The following is a 22,331-nucleotide window of genomic DNA, read 5'->3' on the forward strand; positions in this document are numbered from 1 at the left end:
CCCCCGTTTGATTTGATATAGATTAACCACTAAGTTACAGTTATGTCCAGAGCCCCAGTCAAGCTCAGGGGCTTCAGGTGACTCAGTGCTGATGTGGAACTCCTCGCAGCCATCCCACATGCCTTAGAGAGCCTGGCAGGCCTCACGGTGCATGCAGGCCATTGTAGGGACATGGCCAAAGGGTGGGATCCATGCAGGGAAGCAAGATCCTGCACCTACCAGAGTCTCTCATTGCTCATGGGGTTTCCTCCTCATTGGCTCCAAAAGAATGAAGATTTAACATCAGGTATCTCCAGAGCAAGTGGAGTGAGCTGGGGGACTGGGTTTGTTGCTTCAATCCTTGCTTTTCTAGCATTTGCAGCATTCAGAGGCTGCAGAAAGTGTGTTCACTGTTGGGGCTGAAAAATAAAACACAACTCTGTGTGTTGTGTACAGGCTCTGTGTACACAGTCGCCTACACTTGGTGCAGAGTTTTCTTTATGGCCAGAAAAGAATTTTTCAGTTTGCTTCCAGAGGAACACTGAATCTGCCACGCTGTGTCAGGACACTCATGCAGAGCATCAAGGGTTTGGGATGAGAAAGAAACCCAGCACTGTTTTCAAGGAAGAACAAACAAACATGAAAGCTTTCTCAATGGTTAGAAACAAAAAGCTTCACCAGCATCAAAGTTCACAGCTTCTGCGGAGAGGCTTGAGAGAAACCCTATCATGCTGCAGGCAGTGCTGTTAGCCTGCACAATGGCTGTGACACATGCAAAGTGGCTGTATGGTGACAGACCTCGGACTTCCTGCCCTGTGACACACACACACACACAAACAAACACACACACATCCCTGCGCCCTTGTGAGATGGGACAGGGTCTGCCCTGTCCCTGGGCATCTCCCAACCCTTTGCCCAGCGAGCAGTGAGGCTGGGGAGCAGCACTGTGCCCCTGTCCCAGTGATGGCTCTGCTGCGGTGGCTCTTGTCACCGTGCAGCCTGCTCCTATGGGAACTGTGCGTGCCACAAGCCTTCAGGGAGACAAAGTATGAGGGGTCTGTGCCGTGCATTGCTTTCATCAATTCAAACATTGCAGTCATGTTTTGTGCAACTGATGCAGACTTTCATTCTGAAGCCTCAGTGGGTGACAGCTATGAACAAAGGAGGAGGAAGTGAAGGAAGCCCAAAATTAGGCCTTGATTTGCAAAGCTGCGTGCAAGTGTCTCAGTGAGTACAGCTGCGGTCCAGGTTCAGGCCTGAACTGAAGGCTGAGATACATGTCAGCCTGGGTCCGGGTGGGACCTGTAGGGCAGACTTGTCACTCAGACTCAATTTTAAATGAAAAATCAAGTGTTCTCCTCCTGACCATGCGGTTTTGGAGCAGAAATATCAGGGTACAGTGTCTGAGAACAGACATGCTGCCTTGCTTACACTTCTGTGTACCATAAAAACATATTCCACACTGAAGAAGTAATACACTTTGCACCAGGAAATGCTTGCAGCTGCCAGTGCTGGGGTTTAAGGGCATCACTATCCCCTGATTTAGAACTGGTATTTGTTAAGGTAGTGGCACCAAGAGTCGCTGTCATAAAAGTTTGGGTCTGCGAGCTAGTAAAAGTTATACTCGTGGAGTGTAAATAAACTTGTGTGTGTGTACAGTAGATGAATACTGTGCAGATTTAATATTTATGTGTCCATGTATCGTGCGCAGAAGGAACCGATTACCCATTTGTCAGCATGTACACACGGTGCACAGTGAGCGTGGAAGAGAAAGTAAATATCGAGGTCACTGCTCCGAAATAAACTAACACGCGTTTCAGAAAGGATTACACACGTATTTATTCCCCCGATTTTAACGGAGAACACGACACACGGAGGTGAGCGTGGCCCCCCCCCCCAGAAGGAACTGCCAAGACGCCGACATCGCGTTGGGATCTGCGCAGGAAGAGCTCCGTGCGGAGCCCGTGGCCGCTTCCCCCTCCCCCTGTGCAAATTCTCTCGGATTAAAATGGCAGAGGGAGGAGGGGAGCGGCCGGGGCAGTTTGTCTGATAGGAGATAACCGCTGCAGTCAGACAGCAGGTTTAATTGCGTGGGCCAATAAAAATAATAATAATAAAAAAAACCCAACAACTTGCCACAGGAGTTAAAATCCAAATAAAAGGCAAGCCCTGCAAGCTGCTTTCCACGATTATGTATTGTTTCACCTCGGCCCAGCGCTGCCCGCAGTTGGTGCGCTGTGCCCAACACCGGGACGGCCCGGGCCCCCGGCAACGCTGCCGAGAGCGCACGGAGCGCTTCAATGGGCGGCTCGGGGAAGGAGGAGAGGACAAAGCGGGCACTGAGGCTGTTCGTTCCGCTGCCTCGCGTGGGCTCGCTCCCCATTTTTGGGAGCATCACGTGGGCGGCCCAACAGCACCACAGCCTCACGTGCGGCTCCGGGACGGCGCTTCGCGGCGGCCCCGAATCCCCGTGTCCCACCGGGCCCCCCGGCCACCGGCTGCTGGGCTCTGCCAGGCACAGCGGGGCCTCGTTAGCACAACGGGAACGTGGGGGAAATGGGGTGCGGGCCCCGGGACGAGCCTTAAGGCTCCTGACGGGAAGAGAGGCCAGGCTGCCGGCTGTTGCTACGAGCCTCGGCCGGACGCGTCTCATCGCACGCCGCGCCGCTACCCGCCCTGCCGCCAGGGGGCGCCCGCGGTGCCGCCCCGCTCCGTCAGGTGACCCCGGTGCTCCGCCCTGGCGGCGCTCCCCAAAAGTTGCTCCCTGCCCTCAGCCGCTCCCTGTTTCCTCGAGGCTCCCTCGGCACACCGCTGAGTGGCTTCCCCCCTCCCGCGGAGCAGCGGCCATCCCGCGGAGCCCCATAGGCGAACCCGTGCCCTCAGCGGCCCCTATCCCCCATCCCTGGCACCGGGGGCTTTGTATAGAACCCATTCAAACCACGCGTAACCTTCCGCCGCGGGGGGGGGGGAGGGGGAAAGTAGTCCCTTCGCGCCCTCCTCCCGGGCCGAGCCGGCGGCGGCCCCGCGGCCTGTGGCGTTCCCTGCGGGCCGCGCCATGCGACAAGCAGCCCGCCCATGCCCCCGCCGCGCTCCGTGAGGAGCCCTCAGCCCAGAGGCACTCGCGGGCGGAGAGATCCCACACGGCGCCCGGCCCGGCGCTACGCCTCTACCTAACCTCACAAACGGAAGCGCCGGGCCTTGGCGATGGACGGCGGACGACAGCCAATGAGAGAACGGGATGGCCTCCCAAAATGTAGGTTGAGCCAATGGGAGCGCGGGTGGGCGGGGCCGAGAGACGGGCTAGCAACGCAGGTTGAACGGAGTCCCAGCGCAGGGCTGGGATGAGCCTCAAAGTTCGGGGCGATCGCGGCGGGGGATGTAGTGCCGCCGCCCCGGCTCCCGCCCGCCCGCTACCGCCCGCCCCGCCCGCCCGCACGCGGCGCCTCCCCCCGGCCCGGCCCGCCGCCCCCCTCAGTTTTTAAACTCCTCTCTCTCTCCCCCCTTCACCCCCCTCCCCCCGCGTTGTTCTCCTTCCCCCCACCCCAAATGCCAGCCATGATCGAGAAGGGCCCGGAGGTGTCGGGGAAGCGGCGGGGCAGGAATAACAATACCTCCGCCGGCGCGAATCATAACAATAACGGGAATAACAAAAGTTTGGCCGCTGCCCCCAACGGGAACAGCAGCAGCAACTCCTGGGAGGAGGGCAGCTCTGGCTCCTCCAGCGATGAAGAGCACGGTGAGCGCGGCGGGGCCGGCGGGCGGCGGGCGGCGGGCGCGGCGCACGCGGTAACGCTCTCTCTGCTCCGCAGCCGGCGGCGGCATGAGGGTCGGCCCGCAGTACCAGGCGGTGGTCCCCGAGTTTGACCCCGGTGAGTCGTTGGGGGCGGAACTTGGGCGAGGGCGGGCGGGTGGCAGCCCTCGGTGTCCCCGCGCGGTTCCCCCCCCTCCCCTCCCCCGCGATCGCACCCCGCGTGGGCTGACCCTCGGCCTTTCTCGGGGCACGGACCTGCTGCCCGGAGCCGCGGTGCGAGGACGGAGCCCGATGCTTTCCGGGGGGCGCTTTGCGGGCGGTACCGGGAGCGGGAGGCTGCCGGCCGGGAGATGGCAGTTGGCTAACCTTCCCCCCCCTCCCCCCCCCCCCATAGCCCCCCCCTTTTTTTTTTCTTCTCCCTTCCCAGACTCGTGTGTTCAACCAACTTATGAATGCCTTTGTACCTATCTCGGTCCGTATTTTTTTATTATTATTATTTTATATTTTTCCTCTTTCTTTCCATGAAGCCCTCCGACTTCCCCCCAGAAATATTTCACATTCCAGCTATTCTGCTGCAGCGCTTTGTAAGCTAATTTAAAGTGGTAGGAGAGCAAATTTTGAGCAGACAAAGGAATTGTGGCTGTACGGAGAGGCAGGTGCTGGCTGCACGGCACTGGTGATGCATCTCGGCTGTATCTGGGCGCATAAAGACAGCCTGGTGACCTCCTTAGTTTGAAATGTAAGCGAATTTTGTTGCATTGTTCCTTTGTGACCTGGGCTGAGGCTACCAAAGCCCTCCTCCCATCTGGAGACCTCGCGTTTGGAGTTGTCCCTCGCCTTGCCCAAACTTAATGCAATCCGCCGTCCCTCTCTTAAAACAAAAAGAAGGATTTGGAAAGCTGTGGTGGCTCCTGATCGAGTAACCCTGACAGCAACTATTGTGTGCGTTTGGGAGGAGCGTTCCTCCTGGACGCCCTCGTGCTGCCTGCTAATATGTTGGATGCCCTTTTATTATTATGTGGCACATATATGTCTATTTTAACTGTTAACGCTCTCTGGAGGTGAACGTGGTTTTTTTTTTTTTTTTTTCTTTCTCAACTTCGGCGTTACTTCTATTGATTTACAGTATGCTTCTTCCCCATTCCTTTCCCTGTGTTTCTCACAAAACCCAATGCAAGCTCTGGGCACATGGGAGCTCCATGGCTGCTGGACCAGGAGGAGGAGGAGAAGCTGTGTGGGTGTTGGTAGTTAGCGGCAGTTGACACGGTTTTTCACTCTGTAGGTCAAATGCAGCATCACTATAACGCACCGCGCACGTCGTGCTGGCTATCAGCCACGTATTGCAACAATACTTGGGCTTTTCAGTCACCCCTGTAAATGATGTTCTTTTGTGCAATTCATTTCTTTAGCATAATAGGTGGGGGCTGGGGGGGGGGGGGGTACAGCATGCTTCTTCCTCTCTATTATGCGTTCAGTTATACATTGTTCTGATTTTAACTTTTAGATGTGCTGTGACCTATACATAGGTTATTACTTTCTTCACTGTGTGTAGTGAAAGGGCGGGGGAGTGTGTGATGTGGAGAAACCACCTTTTTTCTGAGTAGATACACCTCAGCATAGCTTCAGCAGGCGTGCTGGTTTGGCTGCACAGTAGGCAGCAAGCCTTAAGTACACCCACCTAAAGTACACAAGCAATTTTCTAGTGACCTGAATGGGCACTGCATCCTTTCTTTTCTTCCTCCTCTCCCCACCTTTTTCCTTTTTCTTTTTAAAATGTATTCTTTTCAGTTAGTAAGTTTCAGATGAACTTTTGTCTGCTCGTGTACTGAAGTCAGTGTTGCCTGTCAAATTACTCAGGATTAATTTTTCATTGAATTATTCCCTGAATTCTGTGACTTCTCAGTCCTCAAAGATAAATGGCTGTGGTATGGTTATCGATGTGCGTCTTTCTCACTGTTTTTAGGAAAGCAGATCCTAAATAAGCCTTAAAGAAACCCTAAGCAAGTCTGAATACACTGCACTGAGACCCGTTCAATGAAACTGTAAAATTGTCCCATCTTGCTGATAATTTCAAAGTTATATAAGTGGAGCAGTGTTATCAGAGCATGAGGACACTTTATCTGTTTCTTGGTAGAAATGTTAGGGACTGGTTGACCAAAATCCTAAAATTTGAAGGTTACTTGGTGTGGAGTCCTGTTGGTTTTCACCTTCAGATTGTCTAGCTGATAAAAATGCACAGGGCTCACACCTCAGCTGTGTGTGAGGTGAAACATGGTATAGATTAGGTGGGGTCTGTGTGTGTCTCTATATATATATAAAAGGAGAGACATGCACTGAATTTAATGTTCAATTATAACTTTGGTTAGACTGAGGTATATTTGTAGTGCTGACTCTTACATCACCATTCTTACGTGGGTGTTCCTCTGTCCCCATGCATAAGGGCAGAGAAAGCATTTTGTTCTGTTTATTTCTGAGCCACAAGGTAGCTGTGGCAAAGAGCAGGTAAATGAGGAAAGCTTTCCTGAAATCTTTGTGTGAGGCCGGGGGGTGCAGAGAGGTAGGCAAAGGCTGTGGCTGGAGTACAGAGGAGGGGGGTGAGGCTGTGGTGGGATGCCAGTTTGAGCCTCATGAATTTAATAGCTGCAGTGCAAAAGTGCTGAGCTGAAGGGGCTGAAAGTGGAGTGTTTCCACAGTTCTTGTCTGGGTTCACACAAGAATGGTTGCTCAGGACCTCAGTGTGGAGGACAGTGGTTGTCTCTTGCTGGAGTAGAGTGCAGGGAAAATGATGAAGGATTGTGTTTCTTTTTTGGCATAATTCTTAAACCCAGCAGGTTTTTAATGCCCTGTGCGGCCAGGGAAAGGCTGTGGATGCATGAAGCTGGCAGTCTGGCTCGTAGCCCCTCAGCTGCCCCTTTTGAGGTGGCGAGGCCTGCTCTGGTGCTGGCAGGGCCTATGGCTTCCTTGCTGCCTGCCTTCTTTCCTGTCCCAGGCCACCATTACTTTGGAAACAGTTCTTGCTTAGTTCTCTCGGAAACAAGTCACCCATCTCTTTCCTGTAGTGTAGGACTTACAACTCTCTTAACATTGGTAATAGAGTAGTTGTTCACTAACAATGAGGCTTGTGCAGAAGAAACACTTATATTTGACGAGCTGATGTAACAAACTGGGGAGGAGAACAGGCAAACTTCTGGGCTGAAAATACTATGCCAGAGCTTGCTAGAATCAGTAAAATTTGTACTTCAGCTGTGTTTCCCTGTCTGGACTCTGTTTTACAAACATAACATGAAAATTTGTCGTCAACTCTCCTGTGCCTTCTCTTATTAGAGTTCATAGTCAAATATTTGACATCCACCTGAAAATCGGGTATGTTGAACAAAGGCTGTTATCACCAAGTCAGCATTTCTTGCGAGTTCTCCATCTGAGACACTGAGGATTTTGAGGACAGAAAACTATTATGGTTCTTTTAATCTATATATATGAAACCCACATGTCCTATTAATGGAAAAACTTGGTGGCAGGAAACGTTGCATATCCTAAAGCTAAATAAAAGATCTTTCATATGGGGAAATACTAATACTGTACTTGACCATTTTACTTGTTGCTTATTAATTTATATGCCCTTACTGCTGGAGTAGTGAAAATAGGAGGAAGAAAACATTAGTGAGCGCTTTAACTCAGACAGGGAATACAAAGGAAGATGAAAGCTTGCATAATTTTGAGGAGTGTTAAGCCTCTCCCTTTAGGAAGTGATCTGTTCTATATTGTGGTATGTATTGGAGGGCAGACCAGCTTTTTTTTTTTTTCTTCTTTAGAGCACTACAACTTTATATTCCTTTCTTCCTCATAACTTCATTTTTTTTACTACCATCACATTGTGTGTCTTTGAATATCATTTTTGTCAGTCATCTTTGGAAAGTAGAAATAGATGAGGAAAAGCTGGTTCAGTTCAACAGTGTCCTGCTGTATAGATCCAAAGTTGAGCTGTATCTTCAGTGACTTGTTTCCAATACTGATCTCTTCTTGTTATTTCTTTGTCACACTCTAACAGTTTAAACAGTGGGAGGCAATACTCTATAGTATTTCCAGATCTAGGTGCCTACTGGAAGGTGCTTGCTGCCACACATCGGTGGAATCTTTGAGGATCTTGTTCTCTGTCCCACACTGTTAGCTGTACTGCATGCTGCTGTGCAACCAGTTGGTATTTTCTTGCTTTCTTTCACAGCCAAGACTGTGCTGTTTCAGTGTTGCAAAAAGAAGAAAAGGGGGGGGGGGGGGGGGAGGCGCGTAACACCCAAAAAAACCTTCAAACAAAACCTCACCTTTCTAGCAGTCAGAAAGTGTGTTAATGCAGTTGGCTGAGAAGGAGAGAAATGCTGTCTGCTGCCTCTGATCAGAGCGCTGGTAGGGAAGTGGTGGTGGTGCTGCTGTGTGCTGTAGAGGGAGATGCCTGGGGGGAGTTGGGATGCATTCATCCAGCTCTGGCTGTAAGCATGGCCAGCCTCCCTCTGTTTAGGATCAGAGGTGGAAGGTTATTGTGGACCAGCCCTTAGATGGTTGACACCTTTAGAATAGCTGTATTTCTTTGTTGTAGGGGTTAGGTTGTGTCTTCAGCTACTTGGCAGGATTATCCAGAAAGGTGCAGCTGAGTCATGGCTGCAGAGGCACCTATTCGGCTACACAACAGGGACTGCCACTCATTTAACAAGGGATTGTTAAAAGGCCCCTTATGACTTGCACTTGGCAAGCCCAGCTCCTAGCCAGCTTGTTCTGTTTCTTTGTTTGCAAATAAAACTGTTAGTCCTGTACCTAACAGTATTAATAGTTTGCAAATAGACTGAGCACCCAGTAACTGTAAGAGAAAATGGTATTTAGATAAGTGGACTCATCAGAACAAGAAGCAGAAAAATAGTGTGCTCTTTAAGAGAGATGTTGGGATATACATCTAAGCAAGTGGAAAAGGCGCAACCACGCTCCTGCTACTGGAAATACTGGTATCCTGGAAGGCTATCTCATTTCCTCAAATGGCTTTGCCTTAAACACAACAGGCAGGAACTCCCTTAGTGCAGCAGTATGTTTGGGAAAGAAGAGATTAATGAGGATGTTTGATCTAATCAGAAATACCAAACAAAAATATATTAATGACCGATGTGTTTGGGCTGACAAAGGCCACATAGTTTCTTGATCAAACCTATTGTGTCTTGATCCTTTCACTGTTACCTGAGGAGACTTGCACCATCCCCAAAAACAGTATTTTCCCACTTTGGTGTTGGATGTATGCTTGGAAATGAGGTGCGTGGAAATGAGGAGCCTTAAGAATTCTAGAGAATGCGATTGGACTTGTGGGTCTGTTTGGAGCAGAATGGGCACCTAAAACCCTTAAGCTTGTTACAACATAACTTCCTACTTCCTAACTTGAGATTTCAGATAGTATTAAGTGTTTTAAATTCTAGTTGACTTTGTTCTCCTCTGCCCCCCGTGAAAGATTTAGCTACTGTGGCTTGTCTTTGCAACTTCCTGCTGGGAGATGCCTCCCCTAGTTGTAGTTTGCTTAGCCCCTTTTTCCATCATGGGCTGTATTGGTCTTGCCCTGCTCCTGCCACAAGGACAGCCTCTTTGTACTGCCTGTACTGCAGAGCAGACAAGGAGCTCCTGTTGAATGCTATTGCACAGAACTTGATTTTTCAGCTATCCTATCTAGCTGTAAGTGGTTCTTAAGGCCAGGCAGGTCCCTGCTGCCCCAGGGGAGGGGTGATGGCTCCTGCCTCTCCTTGCTGTGCTGGTAGCCCTGCCTGTGGCTGGGGGAATGCCTCTGCCAGTCTTGTTCCTCATCAGTACATGAGGCTCACACAGTTACATGGCAGGCAGGAAGGGGGGTGGGGGGAGGAGCTGCCTGACCACTTCCATGTGAGGAAAGTGGTGGTCACTTGTAGATGCTGGCACTATTTTTTTTTTTTAATTTCTTTACTTAAATCCAGACTGGAGACAAAGGGAAAGAGAGCAAAACTTAACCTGAGGAATTTTCAATCTGTATCTGGCACCCTAGCAGGAGCACAGCTGTAGATTTGGTGCTGCACCTCTTACCTCTGAGCTTCTTTCCCCAGGGGGACCATGTCTTGGTCTGCATGGCTCCACAGTTAGCTTTCACCTCACCTGCCTGTCCTGTGAAGGGTGCAGAGATCCCATCCCACCTCATCCCAAGGCAGGGTTTCAGAGCTTTCTTGTTCCTCAAATAGTACAAGAAGTCCCTTCCCAAACCTGAATGCTGTAGTAAACAAACAAGTCTCTGGTGCGGCCGAAGCCTGTGGCTTCCTTCCCTGCCTGGCACATGTAGTGTTTGTATGGGGAGGTAATAGCTGCCTCATGCACTGACAGGTGTATTAGTGGCAGGACTGGAATTAATACTAGGTAGAGGGAATGCTTTTGTTCTTCATAGCTGGTTCCTGCTGCTTAATGAGTTGCTCTTAAAACTCTTGTTTTCAGCCCTGGTTAGTTCTGTGACTTGGCCAAGTGAGAGCTTAGAGCTCCCTGTGATTAGTCATTATAATTAGCTCAGAACTCTTTGCCTCTGTGATCAAGGTGCACTGTATAATGCGGCTTACAGTGGGCTCTAGTTCTGTCACTTACATTCAGTGTGCTATAAATGACAATGCATTGTTAGACATCTGTATGTATTTTTTTTAACCTGTACTGCAACTTTAATAAACTTCACTGTGAACTGGGCAGGTAAATCTGAGTAATGGCTCCTCAGAACCGTGGTACTTTGTATCTCCACTTCCCTCAGATACAACAACTTCTGGTTATGGCGAAGACTCACCATGACCACTGTATGTCCAAGGCAGTAGTAAAGCACTGACAGATCTCCCATTGGTGAGGCTGGAGACTGAAACAGAGAGAAAACCCTGTGTTGGCAGAAAGAGCATGCCTACTTCCTAGGAAGTCTGTACCTCTGTGCACTGGGGGACCTTCTCTTTCGAGGCTCTGATTTGGCTGTGTGACATGATGAGCAGTGCCATGTTCTTAAGTGTTTAATCTCAAAAGAAGAGTTCAAAATGCAGTTCTTCAAAATACAAAATTGATGTAATCTGAGGGTGTTCTTAACAATGCTTTTATAAAGGAATCTTAGATTAGGTTTCTCTCCACAAGCTTTAATTTATAGTTCCATGTGAAAGTTTTGACTTCTTTTTGCTTTTCGAAAGTGCAAGAGGATGTGCTGTGCTATGCCTTATTGAAGGCAGCATATTCTAGAACTGGGTTGCTTTTGTGCTCCCGTTAGTTTGTTTTGAAATGGAACAGACTGATGTGACTGCTTTTAAGTATTGTAGTCAAACTTGCTAAAATGGCTTCACTTTTCGCTAAAGGGTTTTAGACTAAACAAGTGTGTTTACCTTTCCAAGTATCTTCAGAAATTCAGCTCTGTGCAGCAGCTAGCTCTTTGAACTTCATAAAGGAAGTATTGGTAAACGCTGCCTCTCTGGGGGGAGGAGGCTGCAGCAGTGTGATAAAATGGCAAAAATCCCCTCTTAGAAGGAAATTGTTCTCTATGCTTCCCCCTTCACCACCATCTTTCAGTTGTGCAGGTCCCTCTGGGGGCCATCAGCAGGGCTCCCAGGTACTCTGTGCGTGTGTTTAACCGTGTATCTCTAGAAGAATGCTCCCCCATCCATCAGAGACAGTAGGAAAAGTCATTTTGGCCTCAAAGTTAACTCAGCTTCCTTGCTACCTGCTTTATTTCTGTACTCTTCAGCTGAATTGATTTTGTGAATAAATCTCTCAATCATCTGAAGAGAGCCTAAGGCTTGTGGTATAGCTTTCGAATGGGAGGGATTGAACCATGCAGCTGTCTGTTGCAGACCTGCTGTCTGTAGGTATCTGTGGTAGCCCATCGTGTGCAATTTTAGACAAGTAGATGTCTCATCAGATTGGGCTTTATCTTATGTAACTACTTCCATTTGAAAGTTGGGTATTGAAAATAATTACCAGTGTACGTGACTTAGAATTGGTGTCCTTTCAGACTGCTTAATCCTCATGTGAAAGCACTGCTTGACAAATGTGGAATCATACCTTTGGCTTCTGGGTTCAGAACCTCCAACTAACACGTACAAACAAAACTGATACTTGCTTAATGTTCGGCCTCCCCTGTTAGCTGTTTCATGGTGAGAGCCCCAGCAGAGGGACTGCGAATGGCCAAAGGTTTGGAAGAACCGCTGTTGTGTCAGGAATGGTCTGTCTTTTTCAACTGGGAGGCTATTACTAGGAAAGTCTGGTTTATGTAACATAATTGTTTCAGAAGCAGCTCTTTACTCAGAGCTTACATTGAAATGGGGAGCATTTCATTGTTTCTTCTCCACCCTTTTTGTTGAGGGTTCAACCTTGTCCCTCTGCTCTTGTTAATAGCATCATTTTAAGTTTTGGGTGTGTATTGGGGGGAGGGTTTTTTGTTTTTTTTTGTCTTTTTTTTTCACTGACAGACCTCTCCCACTCCCTATTTTAATTGTATTAAGAGCTATCTTTCCCACATACCATGTAGCCATTTGCTGGAGTTGCATTGTTCTGTGCTTTGGTTGCTAACAGCTGTGTAAGAAGCTGAAATCCCAGCTTGTGGTGCCACTTACTGTATACGATCTGGAGGTGCCAGCAGGTATCTGTTTCCTTCCTGACAGCCCTCCATCCCTGTCAGGATGTGCCAGGTAGCAGCATTAGTGCTTCTTTGGTGCTGCTCTCTGTCTATGAATCCCAAAGTGCCCCGGTGAGACCCTCTGCAGCCACCAGGCACTGTGCACAGCAGTAGCCATGGGAACACAGGGAAGATGACACAAGTTTAAAACTTCAACTTGTTGCTAGGCAGACCCAGCTCGATGTGGGGATTAAGAAGTCTTAACAGCAACAATAAATCACCTCTGATATTCCACCTCCTGTGGAGGGAAGGCAGCTTGATGCTCCCCACATTTTGTCTTCATTTCTGAATGGACAGGATCAAACCTGTGATGGAAGGGTTCACTGGCATCAGCCAGCCCTCCAGGAAACCTATCCTGGGCACCTGTTAACAGAGACACCGTGGCTTGCTGAGAAGAGGGAAGGGATGGGGCAGAGTTCTAGCAGGTCAGTTTTTGTCCAGTGTTTCCTTAAAGAACAAAGTGCTGCAAGGTAAAGCAATGTGTTGTCCCATGCAAAACTGTTGTGTGGCTCATGGAGTCTAAAAGTTGTGGCCTGCATTAAAATAGATACTGCTAAAAGTGACGTATGCTCTAAACAAAGGTCACAGGCTTAAAATATCACAAGATTGCTTCTAAACTCTGGCTGTAAAACCTTAAAATTATGGCTAAGGCAAGATAGACACCTTATAAACTCAAAATGCTGTTGCAGACTGTGTTAGCCCAGGTGCCAGCTTGTGTTGGCTGAGCTGGGTTAGACCTTTTAGCTTGGGCACTTCTGATAACTCACCTTGTGTTTTGGCTCATCCCGTTTAATAAACAAGGGCAGCATTCCCTCACGTTATTTTTGTAGTTAATGCCTAACAAAGGATGTATGGTAAATTATAGGGGCCTGAAAGAGACTGCGGACTCAACCTCTGAGGAGAGCTGGGCCTTGTGCTCCTTGAGGACTGAACTGCAGCGTGCCTTTGTCTCTGCACCTGTTGGCTCCCTGTACCCAAGCAGTAATTGGTTCTGCTATGGCCACTGGTTTAAAGGGATCTTTTTATTTTATAAACATTTGCTGTGCAGTAACTGTCAGTCCTGTTGGAATAAGGCCATCTATAGAGATATTCCCAATTACCACCTGCTCTTCTTCTTAGGAAAATACACTCTTACCTAATTTAACTCCCCCAGCAACTGCTCTGAAGTTGTTTTCCCCCTTCACACTGTGGCTCACTACTGCCTATTTTCCCTCTCACTACTTGAACAAACTGCAATTGTCCTAGCCCGTCCTTCCAGAAGTTACTTGCTTTTGAGGCTGAAAAATGGTTTGTGCCCAAATATTTTTGTAGTCAACTCATTTAGAAGGTTTCTTTCCTTTAATATGTCTCTGCCTTTTTTCATCCCCAAGTTGCTGTTTGTGGTTCTCCCACTTTCATTACAACTAGTGTACAGCTTGCAGATCGTATCTGTCCACCTTGTTGTCAGCCCAGCCCTACTCTGGTTTCTGCTCTCTGTCCTCCCAAAACCTCTTACTGTATGCTCTGTCACTTCCTAAGAGGCACCTTCTCTATATCAGAGTTGTTCTCTGAAGTTCACTCTTATCACTTGAGTGAGTAACTGAGCCTTGGGATGGTGGGAGAGCACCATCTGAGAGCCCAGGGTTGTGGCAGGGTGGGTAAGTGCCCTGCAGTACTTTCTTTTTCTGCTATAGGCTTGGTTGCAAGGCTCAGCTTTGGATGTGCTGAGCTTGGTGGTGCTGGGGGAGGAGAACAGCTGGATCTCATCTGGTGTTCCCATTGCCTCCCTTCTCCTGGTGAGCTTTGTGCAAATATTGAATGACTCGGGGGAGAGGCTTGCTGGGGGGAGCTTGGTGGCAGAGGAAAGGTTTTTCAGAGCTGTCCTCTGGCTTCCAGCCTGAGATCTGAGTTGCTTGGCAAATTGCTTCCTTCTGTGTGTGCTGGCTTTGAGCAGCGGGGCTGCTCTCTGGGAAAGTGCCACATTGCGCTTTAGTTCCTAATGTATTTTGGGTGGGTTTCTGGTTCTGTAGATTTGGTTCTGAAGGTGCTCTCCTCTGAAATTTGGTTTGGAGAGGGAGTGCGTGAGATTGCTTTATTTTCTCAGGCACCTTCAAGTGAGGCAGGAAGCTGTCCTGCACATGCAGTACAGATACTGTCCTTACAGTGCAACCAGGACAGGCACAAATCCTGCCATCCTGCCAACGTCCTGCAAATTGGCAAGAGTGTCTGGTTGTATATATGGATAACAAATGACTTTTTTTCCTTTGGCGCTGAAGCAGAGGTGGCTGGAGCTGGTGCTGTAAGTGTGCATAGCTGGTGCTGTGGTGCAGGTAGTGACTGAATAGCATCTTGTGCTGGTCTAGGAGCAGAGCTTTGGTAGCCTGAGATGGGCTGTTGTTTGAGAGAGCAGGTGTGTGCTGGAGGAGCTGTGTGAATGCTCGAGCTGCATAAAATGTGTGTGCAAGTAGTTAAGTTAGACAAATCGGTGTCTTTTATTGCAGCAGTCTTGCTGAGGTTGTTTTGGAATATAAGGGAGAAATAAATGCAGAACTTTGTAAACCATTAATAAAAATATTTTTAGAGTTCAAGGAAATCAATAAGGCGTTGGGGGAATTAGGCTTGGCAACAGTCCTCATTGCTCTGAAACTTGCAGGGAAGGGAACTGTTTCACATCCTCTTTCCTAAGTCCTTGCAAAAAGGCTGTGGGACCGGACTCCAGCCTCCTCTTCAAACCAAAGTCTCCAGCTCAGCTGGGAGGAATGCTGCTCTGTCTGGTTATCACTTGTGCCGGCAGCTGCCTTTTTGCCCAGAGCAATGCCTCCTGAGCGGCAGCGTGTCCTTTTGTGGCAGCTGGAGACAAGGGGACTACTGGGTGCAGCAGCACTGCTTGCTAAACGATTTTGGTGTCTGCTGGGGCAGAGGGTGGGAGTAGGTGTAATGAGCTCCTGTGGAAGAGCTGGGCAGGAGAAACCTTTCCAGTGACTAGATAGTGCCTATATTTAAAAAAAAAAAAAAAAAAAAAGGCAGCATGTTTAATTTGTTGGAGGTTGGACCAAGCTTGGGGCAGGCACGCACCCAGACCGTTCTTAAGATGGATAGATGCCTGCTGAATTGTTTGTCAAACATGAGAATAAAAGGAAAAGGGCTGCATCTAACCGTTTTTGATGATGTGTCTTAAAAATAGCTTACTTTCTGAAGCGAGCAGCAGTTGTAACCAGGGTTTTAAAAATTGGCTCAGTGCTTAGATGCCATAGTGGGAAACACCTGTGCTACAATACACCATGCAGCATCAAGGGATAGAATGGTTGGGTGCTGCTCACTTACCGTGCTGTTGGTTGGCTGCTGAGGGGGTTCTCTTTGTGTGCTAGGTTTGCCTTAGTGCTCCTATTGCAGCTCGGTTCTTGCTTTTTTTCATCAGTAGGAAAAAAAAATAATCATGAAATCCTAGAATGGTTTGGGTTGGAAGGCACCTTTAAGAACATCTAGTTCCAAACACCTGCTGTAGAAAGGGCACCTCCCTCTAGACCAGGTTGCTCAAAGGCCCATCCAGCCTGGCCTTGAGCCCCTCCAGGGAGGGGGCATCCACGACCTCACTGGGGGCAGCCTGTTCCAGTGTCTGACCACACTCACAGTAAAGAATTTCTTCCTAATATCTAGCCTAAACTGGCTTGATATCTGTATTTCACTGCTCTTCAAGCGATGCTGAGCCTCTGGAGTAGGAAAGAATGAATCTAGTTTGTCTTAGCTCAGTTTTACCCGTGTAGAGCTGTGGCATGCAGTTGAGACACCGATGCTGTCTTCAGACTAAGGAAGAAGACACTACTGCACTAATGTGCTAATTTTATACTCTTGCTTGGCAGGTTGCCTTTGTAATCAAAGGGCTGGAAATTTTTCAGTTTGAACAAAATGTTCTAAGTAGCTGTTCTCTTGGTAGAAATGGATTTGGTACGGGATGCTACCTTCAAAATAAATCCATCTTTCCATATCTTCTTGGGCGCAATATTTTTAACTGTAGTTCCCTTTCTGACTAAGTGAAATTGTGGTCTGGCTGAGACTTACCTGTGGGGTTTCTTGAGCAGAATTTTATGTCTCTGATCTCTGCCCCTTTGATGGGAATGGAGATGGGGGTGTTTTTAGAAATGGTGGTTCTAGCAAATTTCAATGGGATCGCCCTATTATGTCATTTCCACCTCTGTTTGGTTAATAACTATGTACAGCCTTGGTATGGTCAAAATACAAAAGCTTGGTTTGAGCATTTGCTGTATTCTGGTGAGTTGTACAGTACCTGGCATGTGGGAAATTATGCATCTGAGAGTTGCTGTCTGCTTCTCATCAACAGTGTAATAGTAATTAAAAACATCTCTTGATTCCTTTGGGATTTTTGTCCTTGGTTTTAGGGAGTCAGTGAACACTGTCTAGGGAATATATGTATCCAGATTTTTTTTTTCCAACTGAAATATCCATCAGTGCAGAACAGTCACAGTGCGATCACGTTTTTAAAGTGGTTTGAAATGAAATGTTAACTCAAAGGCCATGTTCTGTTACTAGAAAGCTTTAAACAAATGGCAGAATTGCTTCCAGGTTGTATGAAACTTTTGTCCTTCTGTTGCCTTTTTAAAAAGTATTTTCCAGTATTCTTCAATCTATATAGATACTGTAATGAGAGCTGGCTGCTAAACTTTGTTGCTTTGAATTTGAGATGAAACAAAGCTCTGTATGCCATATGTTAAAAGGACAAGCAGATTTGACAACAAGAATGTGTTCCATCTCCTTGCATTTTGGCAAGGCTCTGTAGTCTTGGAGGCTGGCTCTAGGGAGGGGAGAACCAGGGAAGATGCAAGAGGGACACAGCTTCCAGCTACCTTGCAAGTGTTTTAGGAGGGGGCAAGAGGAGGAGAACCAGCACAGAAGGGTGGAAAGGTGGCAGTGGAAAAATCCTTTTAAATAAAATCTCATGCTCTCAATGTTCTCTTTGAAAGGTATTTTGTGTTCCCGTTCTTTCATTGTTTGGTAGATTAAATAGGTAGTTGCCAGCTCAGGTGGGTATAAATCTAACCTTCTTGCCCTTTGGAGAACATGATCGTGAGTGTATTTCTGAGACAGGAGATGTGAACTGGAGAGGTGGGAGTGGTGGAAGGAAAGCTGTGTTCATGCCAGCATCTCACTAGTGTCAAAGGCTGCTGTAGTTGATGACCTTGCTGAAGTGTGCTGGCTGCAGAGTGGACTGTTACTTGGTGCTGCAGAGCTGGGCTTGGCAGAATGTGGTCACCATGGAGATGATGACTGTCTTGCCATGACCTGTGATAAAGGTGTGCAGGGGGTTGCACGTGAGCAGTTCAGATGTCCTGGCAGCGTGCATTCCTCTGCTGTTCTGAAGCCAGGCAGTGTTCCTTTGTATCTCCACTGGGGTGCAGGGACCTTTTGTGTAGTTTCTTATGATGCAGCAGGCCGTGAGGGAGCCAAATGGCTGCTGGCTCTGCAGAGCACATGGCAGCCAGCTGCAGGCAGAGCTGAGCGGCGGGCTCTGTGCAGGCTGGCCCTTGGCACAGCGCTTGGCTAAGCAGAGATGCAAGGCCTGTGCTCTGCAGGGTCAGGTGTCTGAATTCACATTTGAATGGATCTCCTCCAATCTTGTCACTTCAGGTGAGTAGTACAGGTCTTCTATCTTTATGTACTTTAGTCCATACAGCTTTGTACCTAAACATTTGTTTGGCTTAAAGGGTCCCTATGACTCTTTCTCTTTCCACCTCCAACCTCTTCTTTCTCCAGACTCCTTTGCCTGTCTGTATGCTACAGCTGCTGCCTCATTCCTGAGTTGCACAGAACACAGTATCTCTTTCAGGGGTGGAAATAGCCTGTACGTGTACTCCTAGAGCTCTGTGAGGCTGGAATAGAGCCTGCCTAAAGTGATCACCTAGGTCATGCCAATTCCTATGCCTCATTCCATGCAATGACTCAACCTCTTGCTCTGAAAAACGAGCAACATGGCAATCGCTCATGTGCCATGTTAGTGTGGTGCATTCATTGCATGAGCCTCCTCTGCTCCTTGGTGTTCTTTCTGCAACAGGTGGTTATGCAGATGCTTGATTTGGCTAGGCATAACCAGGGCACTTTTCTTTAAGAGTAGGCACTTTATGCTGGCATTGTTAGGCACAAGATCCCTGTCCTACTTGGATCACAATACTGTTATGCTCTGTTATTTCACAGATGTGTCCATGTCAAACAACTAGGGTGACAAAGATCTTGTCAGAGGAGGTGTTCAAGTGGCTATTTAGCTTGCACTGCAGTGAGCCATCTTCATGTAACCACAACTGAGTGAGTCAGAAGTGCCAGTGAACTTTGGAGGTGGTAGGAATAGAGCTTCTGAGTTTTTGGCTGTAGCCAAGCTGAGCTAGCAAGTTAGTGAAGTGAGCAAGGGGATGAAATAATGATCGTGGACAGACCCTGCAAAGGACTGGATGGGGAAAGCTGTCAGCTCACCAGAAATGGCTGTTCTGTGTGGTTGTCTGACTAATTGGCAGCAATAGGGGAAAAAGCACATAGGACATTGGGATTTCATGCCAGTGTCTGAAGGGCTTGGTGGGGGCTTGTTTGACCACCTGGATGTGGTTTGTGAAGCTCGTTGATAGTTTCCTTCCAGTGCTTAGAAATGTAATAAAGGGAGAAGGTGGGACCTCGAGGGGAGAAAAATAATTTGCTTTCCCTTTTTCAGTTGTTCGAGGCTTTGGACTGTAGGATTATAAACTCATGTTGGGATTAGAGAAAATGGATTCTCTTGCCTTCAGAGTTCATGGCTCTTGGTACCTCTCCTCATAGGGAATCATGGGATGCTCATGAGCAATGGGGAAAGTAGCCACTATTCATAGTTAGGGCAGGTCTTTAGTACACAGTTAATCCAGGTACTAAGGTGAGTAATTAACACCTCTGCTCTGCATGTGTGTTCTCCATAGCTGACTCTTAATTGAGTTCTTATGGATCTTTTTCTGTTAGCCCCCAGCTGGGTTACCCCTCTTAGTGCTTATGCAGTGTATGTTGGGCTTAGATGAATGAGAAACTAGTTGAGACTGTTTCAGCTTGGTATGCAGATATGGTGATATTTCCTCCCCTTCTTCCACCTTCTTGTCCTTGTTCTGAAAAGCATTCTCCACTTCATTTTTTTTTTTTTTTAAATTTTTTAAAATGGTGAAATATCAAGGCTCTTTTTAATGAGGGCAGGTAAGCTTGGATTAGGTTTTTATCCCACAGCGAGGAGCACTAACATCTGAATATAAGGGGAGGAGAGAGGAGAAAACTCAAAAAAGGGCTTGGCTTCATTAAGCAAAGTCACCTAAAATGTTGACATCTGAGAATCATTTCCACTTGGCGTAGACCGTGACAGGTGTTTCACCATAGGAAACTCATTACTTGACTTCCAGTGTGACCTTGGGCAGAAAGTTGAACCTTCTAGTTTTCCATTTTCTGTTAAAGCTAACTGTTGTTCAGCATGTGGGTGGAGTGGAGAAGCAGGCTAAAGCATTTCGGAATAAACCAGACAATGTTTTACAAAGCAGGGCTGGAATCCCCCATATTATTTGGTGGTAACTAAGATAAGGGAGAGGAGATGCCAGTGTTTGTGATCTTGTTAACAGAATTGATGTATCTGAAGTCTGATCTGACCACAGTGGATTAATTCATATTCTGAAGGTAAAACAGGGAGAAATTTTCCACTGTAATCTATCCTGCCAAAGTCAAAAGCATTTCTTATGGCAGGATAACTAAGGTGCATTAGCTATTCCACTGTGAATTCCTGGTAGAGACAGCGTGCTATAGCTTTACTGAAAAGCAGGTGCTGGGCTTGTCTAGCCATTGCAGGGAGCTGCCTGTAGGCATGTGCCAGGAGTGGGGAAGGGAGAGAGATCTCCTTAGCAGGGAAGGCAGGAGCTAGATTTGTGCCTTCTCTTTCAGCCTGCTTAGAAGAAAGAGGGATGCATAGCAAATAAATGTGTGTTGAGGTTGAACTCTTGTGCCAGACCAGTGCTATGCATTATGAATAGCACTGACTTCTCTCAAAGTTTAATCCTGTCCCTCTGCTCTTAGTGGAGTAATGAGGGCCTGGAAGGCTGTCCAGCCCTGCCTGTATAAGGGCATGTTTCTTCAGGTTACCTGAATTCCTGGTTGATGGTGCTGCCTCTTGTGCTTGCTCCTGTAAGAGAAGCTGCTCCTGGGGACCACAAGATGAGAGAACCTTCCACCCTGCTTTTGCTTTGTCCTGTGCTTTTACAATATTGCTTCTGCAGAGGAAGCCTGGCATGTTGGAGTAACGATATTGCTGGAGCTTGTTGGAAGAGAAACCTTCTTCCACCTTAAGCAGAGGGTTTGGAGGATGTGACTTGGCAGTTTCTCTTCCACACTTCTTTCTGTGACTGCTTCACCAGAGGGTTTCTGAGAATCTGAAGGCTTTGTCCTCTGAAAATATCAAAGGGGAACACAGAATGAGAAAATAAGAAAACTCTTGAGGCAGTGTGTTCTGGCATACTGGATTCAAGCATGTGCCTGGAGCCCCAGATTTCCTGCGCTGAGGCCTCATCTACGACTAAAGCAGCAGAAGTGATGCTAACAGGAGTGTGTTCGCTTCTCCTGGACTCTTCTTTAGCTGCCTGCCTAAATAACACCCTCTGCATCACTTACACCTCTGTCTCATGCCTCTGAGCTAAGCTAATTTTTCCCTGTGATGGTGTAAAATGGGGAACGAATTCCAAATCTGTATTAAATGACAACTCTGGCACTATCCCTTACTAAGAGATGAGAGGGCAGCTGGTCTACGGAGACACCGCAACATTTGTTATCGCCGTGTGTAAGGTAGCCAGAGGGACCTGAGTGCCTGCAGCATCCTGTGGAAGCCCTTGGTAACGGCAGTGTGTGGCACTGATTCCTTCAGCCACGTGAGGTATGTACCTGTTATTTGGGAATCTTAACAGAGCTTACGTTCAGTCAGCTCTTGGAAAGGAGAGAGTAAAATAGGTCTTAAGGAATGTCTGCTGGCATCTCTGAAAATCACTGTCAGTTGGATAGTGGGATTATCCTGCACTCAGTTATGATGGTGCCTCAGGGTACCCTGAAGGGAATAAAATCCTTGGCAGCTCAGATACAGAGGCATAATGCAAAGAGGCCATCTCGTGGTTCAAGGCCTACTGATGACCTGCTTTACCATGAAGAGATGCTATCACAATATGGATAAGCAGGACCTGATCCAAGGCTATGACCGAGTGCACCTTGCTGCTGTAGCTTGGCACGTGTGTTAGGTGAGCATACTGGTGAGCAGAGAGGAGGGCAGAAGATCAGAGCAGCAGTGAGGTTTCTGCTGGATCTAGCAGTTGAGTAACCATTGTGCTAAGCATCACGCTGTGGGAAAAGGTGTGCTGAGAGAAGAATAAAACCAGCACTGGCTCGGCAGCTTGCTTGTTAGCGTGCACACTAGTGTCTTGGAAATGGTTCATTAAGGTATACTGCTAGCTATACAGAATATCTTGTGTCTCAGAGGAATTGGTCTATAGCAGTACCTTGGTTATCGTATGACTTTTTGTAGGATATATCTATCACACTAATAGAAATCATCCAGCAGTCATGTCCAACAGCAAAAAATCTGCGCTACTTTTTCCTGTAAATTTGCTGCTAAATGGTCACAATGTAAACATCTTGGTGGATTCAGTCTGAAGTGCATGCTGCTGGCTTGGCCCTTGCTTGGCATGGTGTGCAAAGGGATCCCCAGGCACAGACTGGGAGGCTGGCTGCTTGCAGCTTCTCTTTTCAGCACTGATGGAATGTCTGGTTGGATGGGACCTTAACAATTATCCAATTGCACCCCCCCTTGCTATGAACAAGGAGTCCATCTACCAAGTTAGGCTGCCCAGGGGCCTATCCATCCTGGCCTTGAGTATCTCCAAGAATGGGGCACACACAGACTGGGAG

At 47.8% G+C, this 22,331-nt stretch overlaps 1 protein-coding gene across 1 annotated transcript in view; it reads left to right on the forward strand.

The window, feature by feature from the left end:
- The first annotated feature begins 3,324 nt into the window (after positions 1-3,324).
- Positions 3,325-22,331, forward strand: part of RCOR1 (REST corepressor 1) — an 82,455-nt gene continuing 63,448 nt past the window's right edge. Inside the window, exons 1-2 of the mRNA XM_085225660.1 lie at positions 3,325-3,715; positions 3,789-3,848. Of these exons, the coding sequence (XP_085081786.1) occupies positions 3,526-3,715; positions 3,789-3,848 (250 nt within the window). The 5' untranslated portion in view covers positions 3,325-3,525. The remainder of the gene's footprint in view (positions 3,716-3,788; positions 3,849-22,331) is intronic.

Source organism: Meleagris gallopavo, chromosome 5 (assembly GCF_905368555.1).
Source record: "Meleagris gallopavo chromosome 5, MGAL_WU_HG_1.1, whole genome shotgun sequence".
Taxonomy (NCBI): Eukaryota; Metazoa; Chordata; class Aves; order Galliformes; family Phasianidae; genus Meleagris; species Meleagris gallopavo.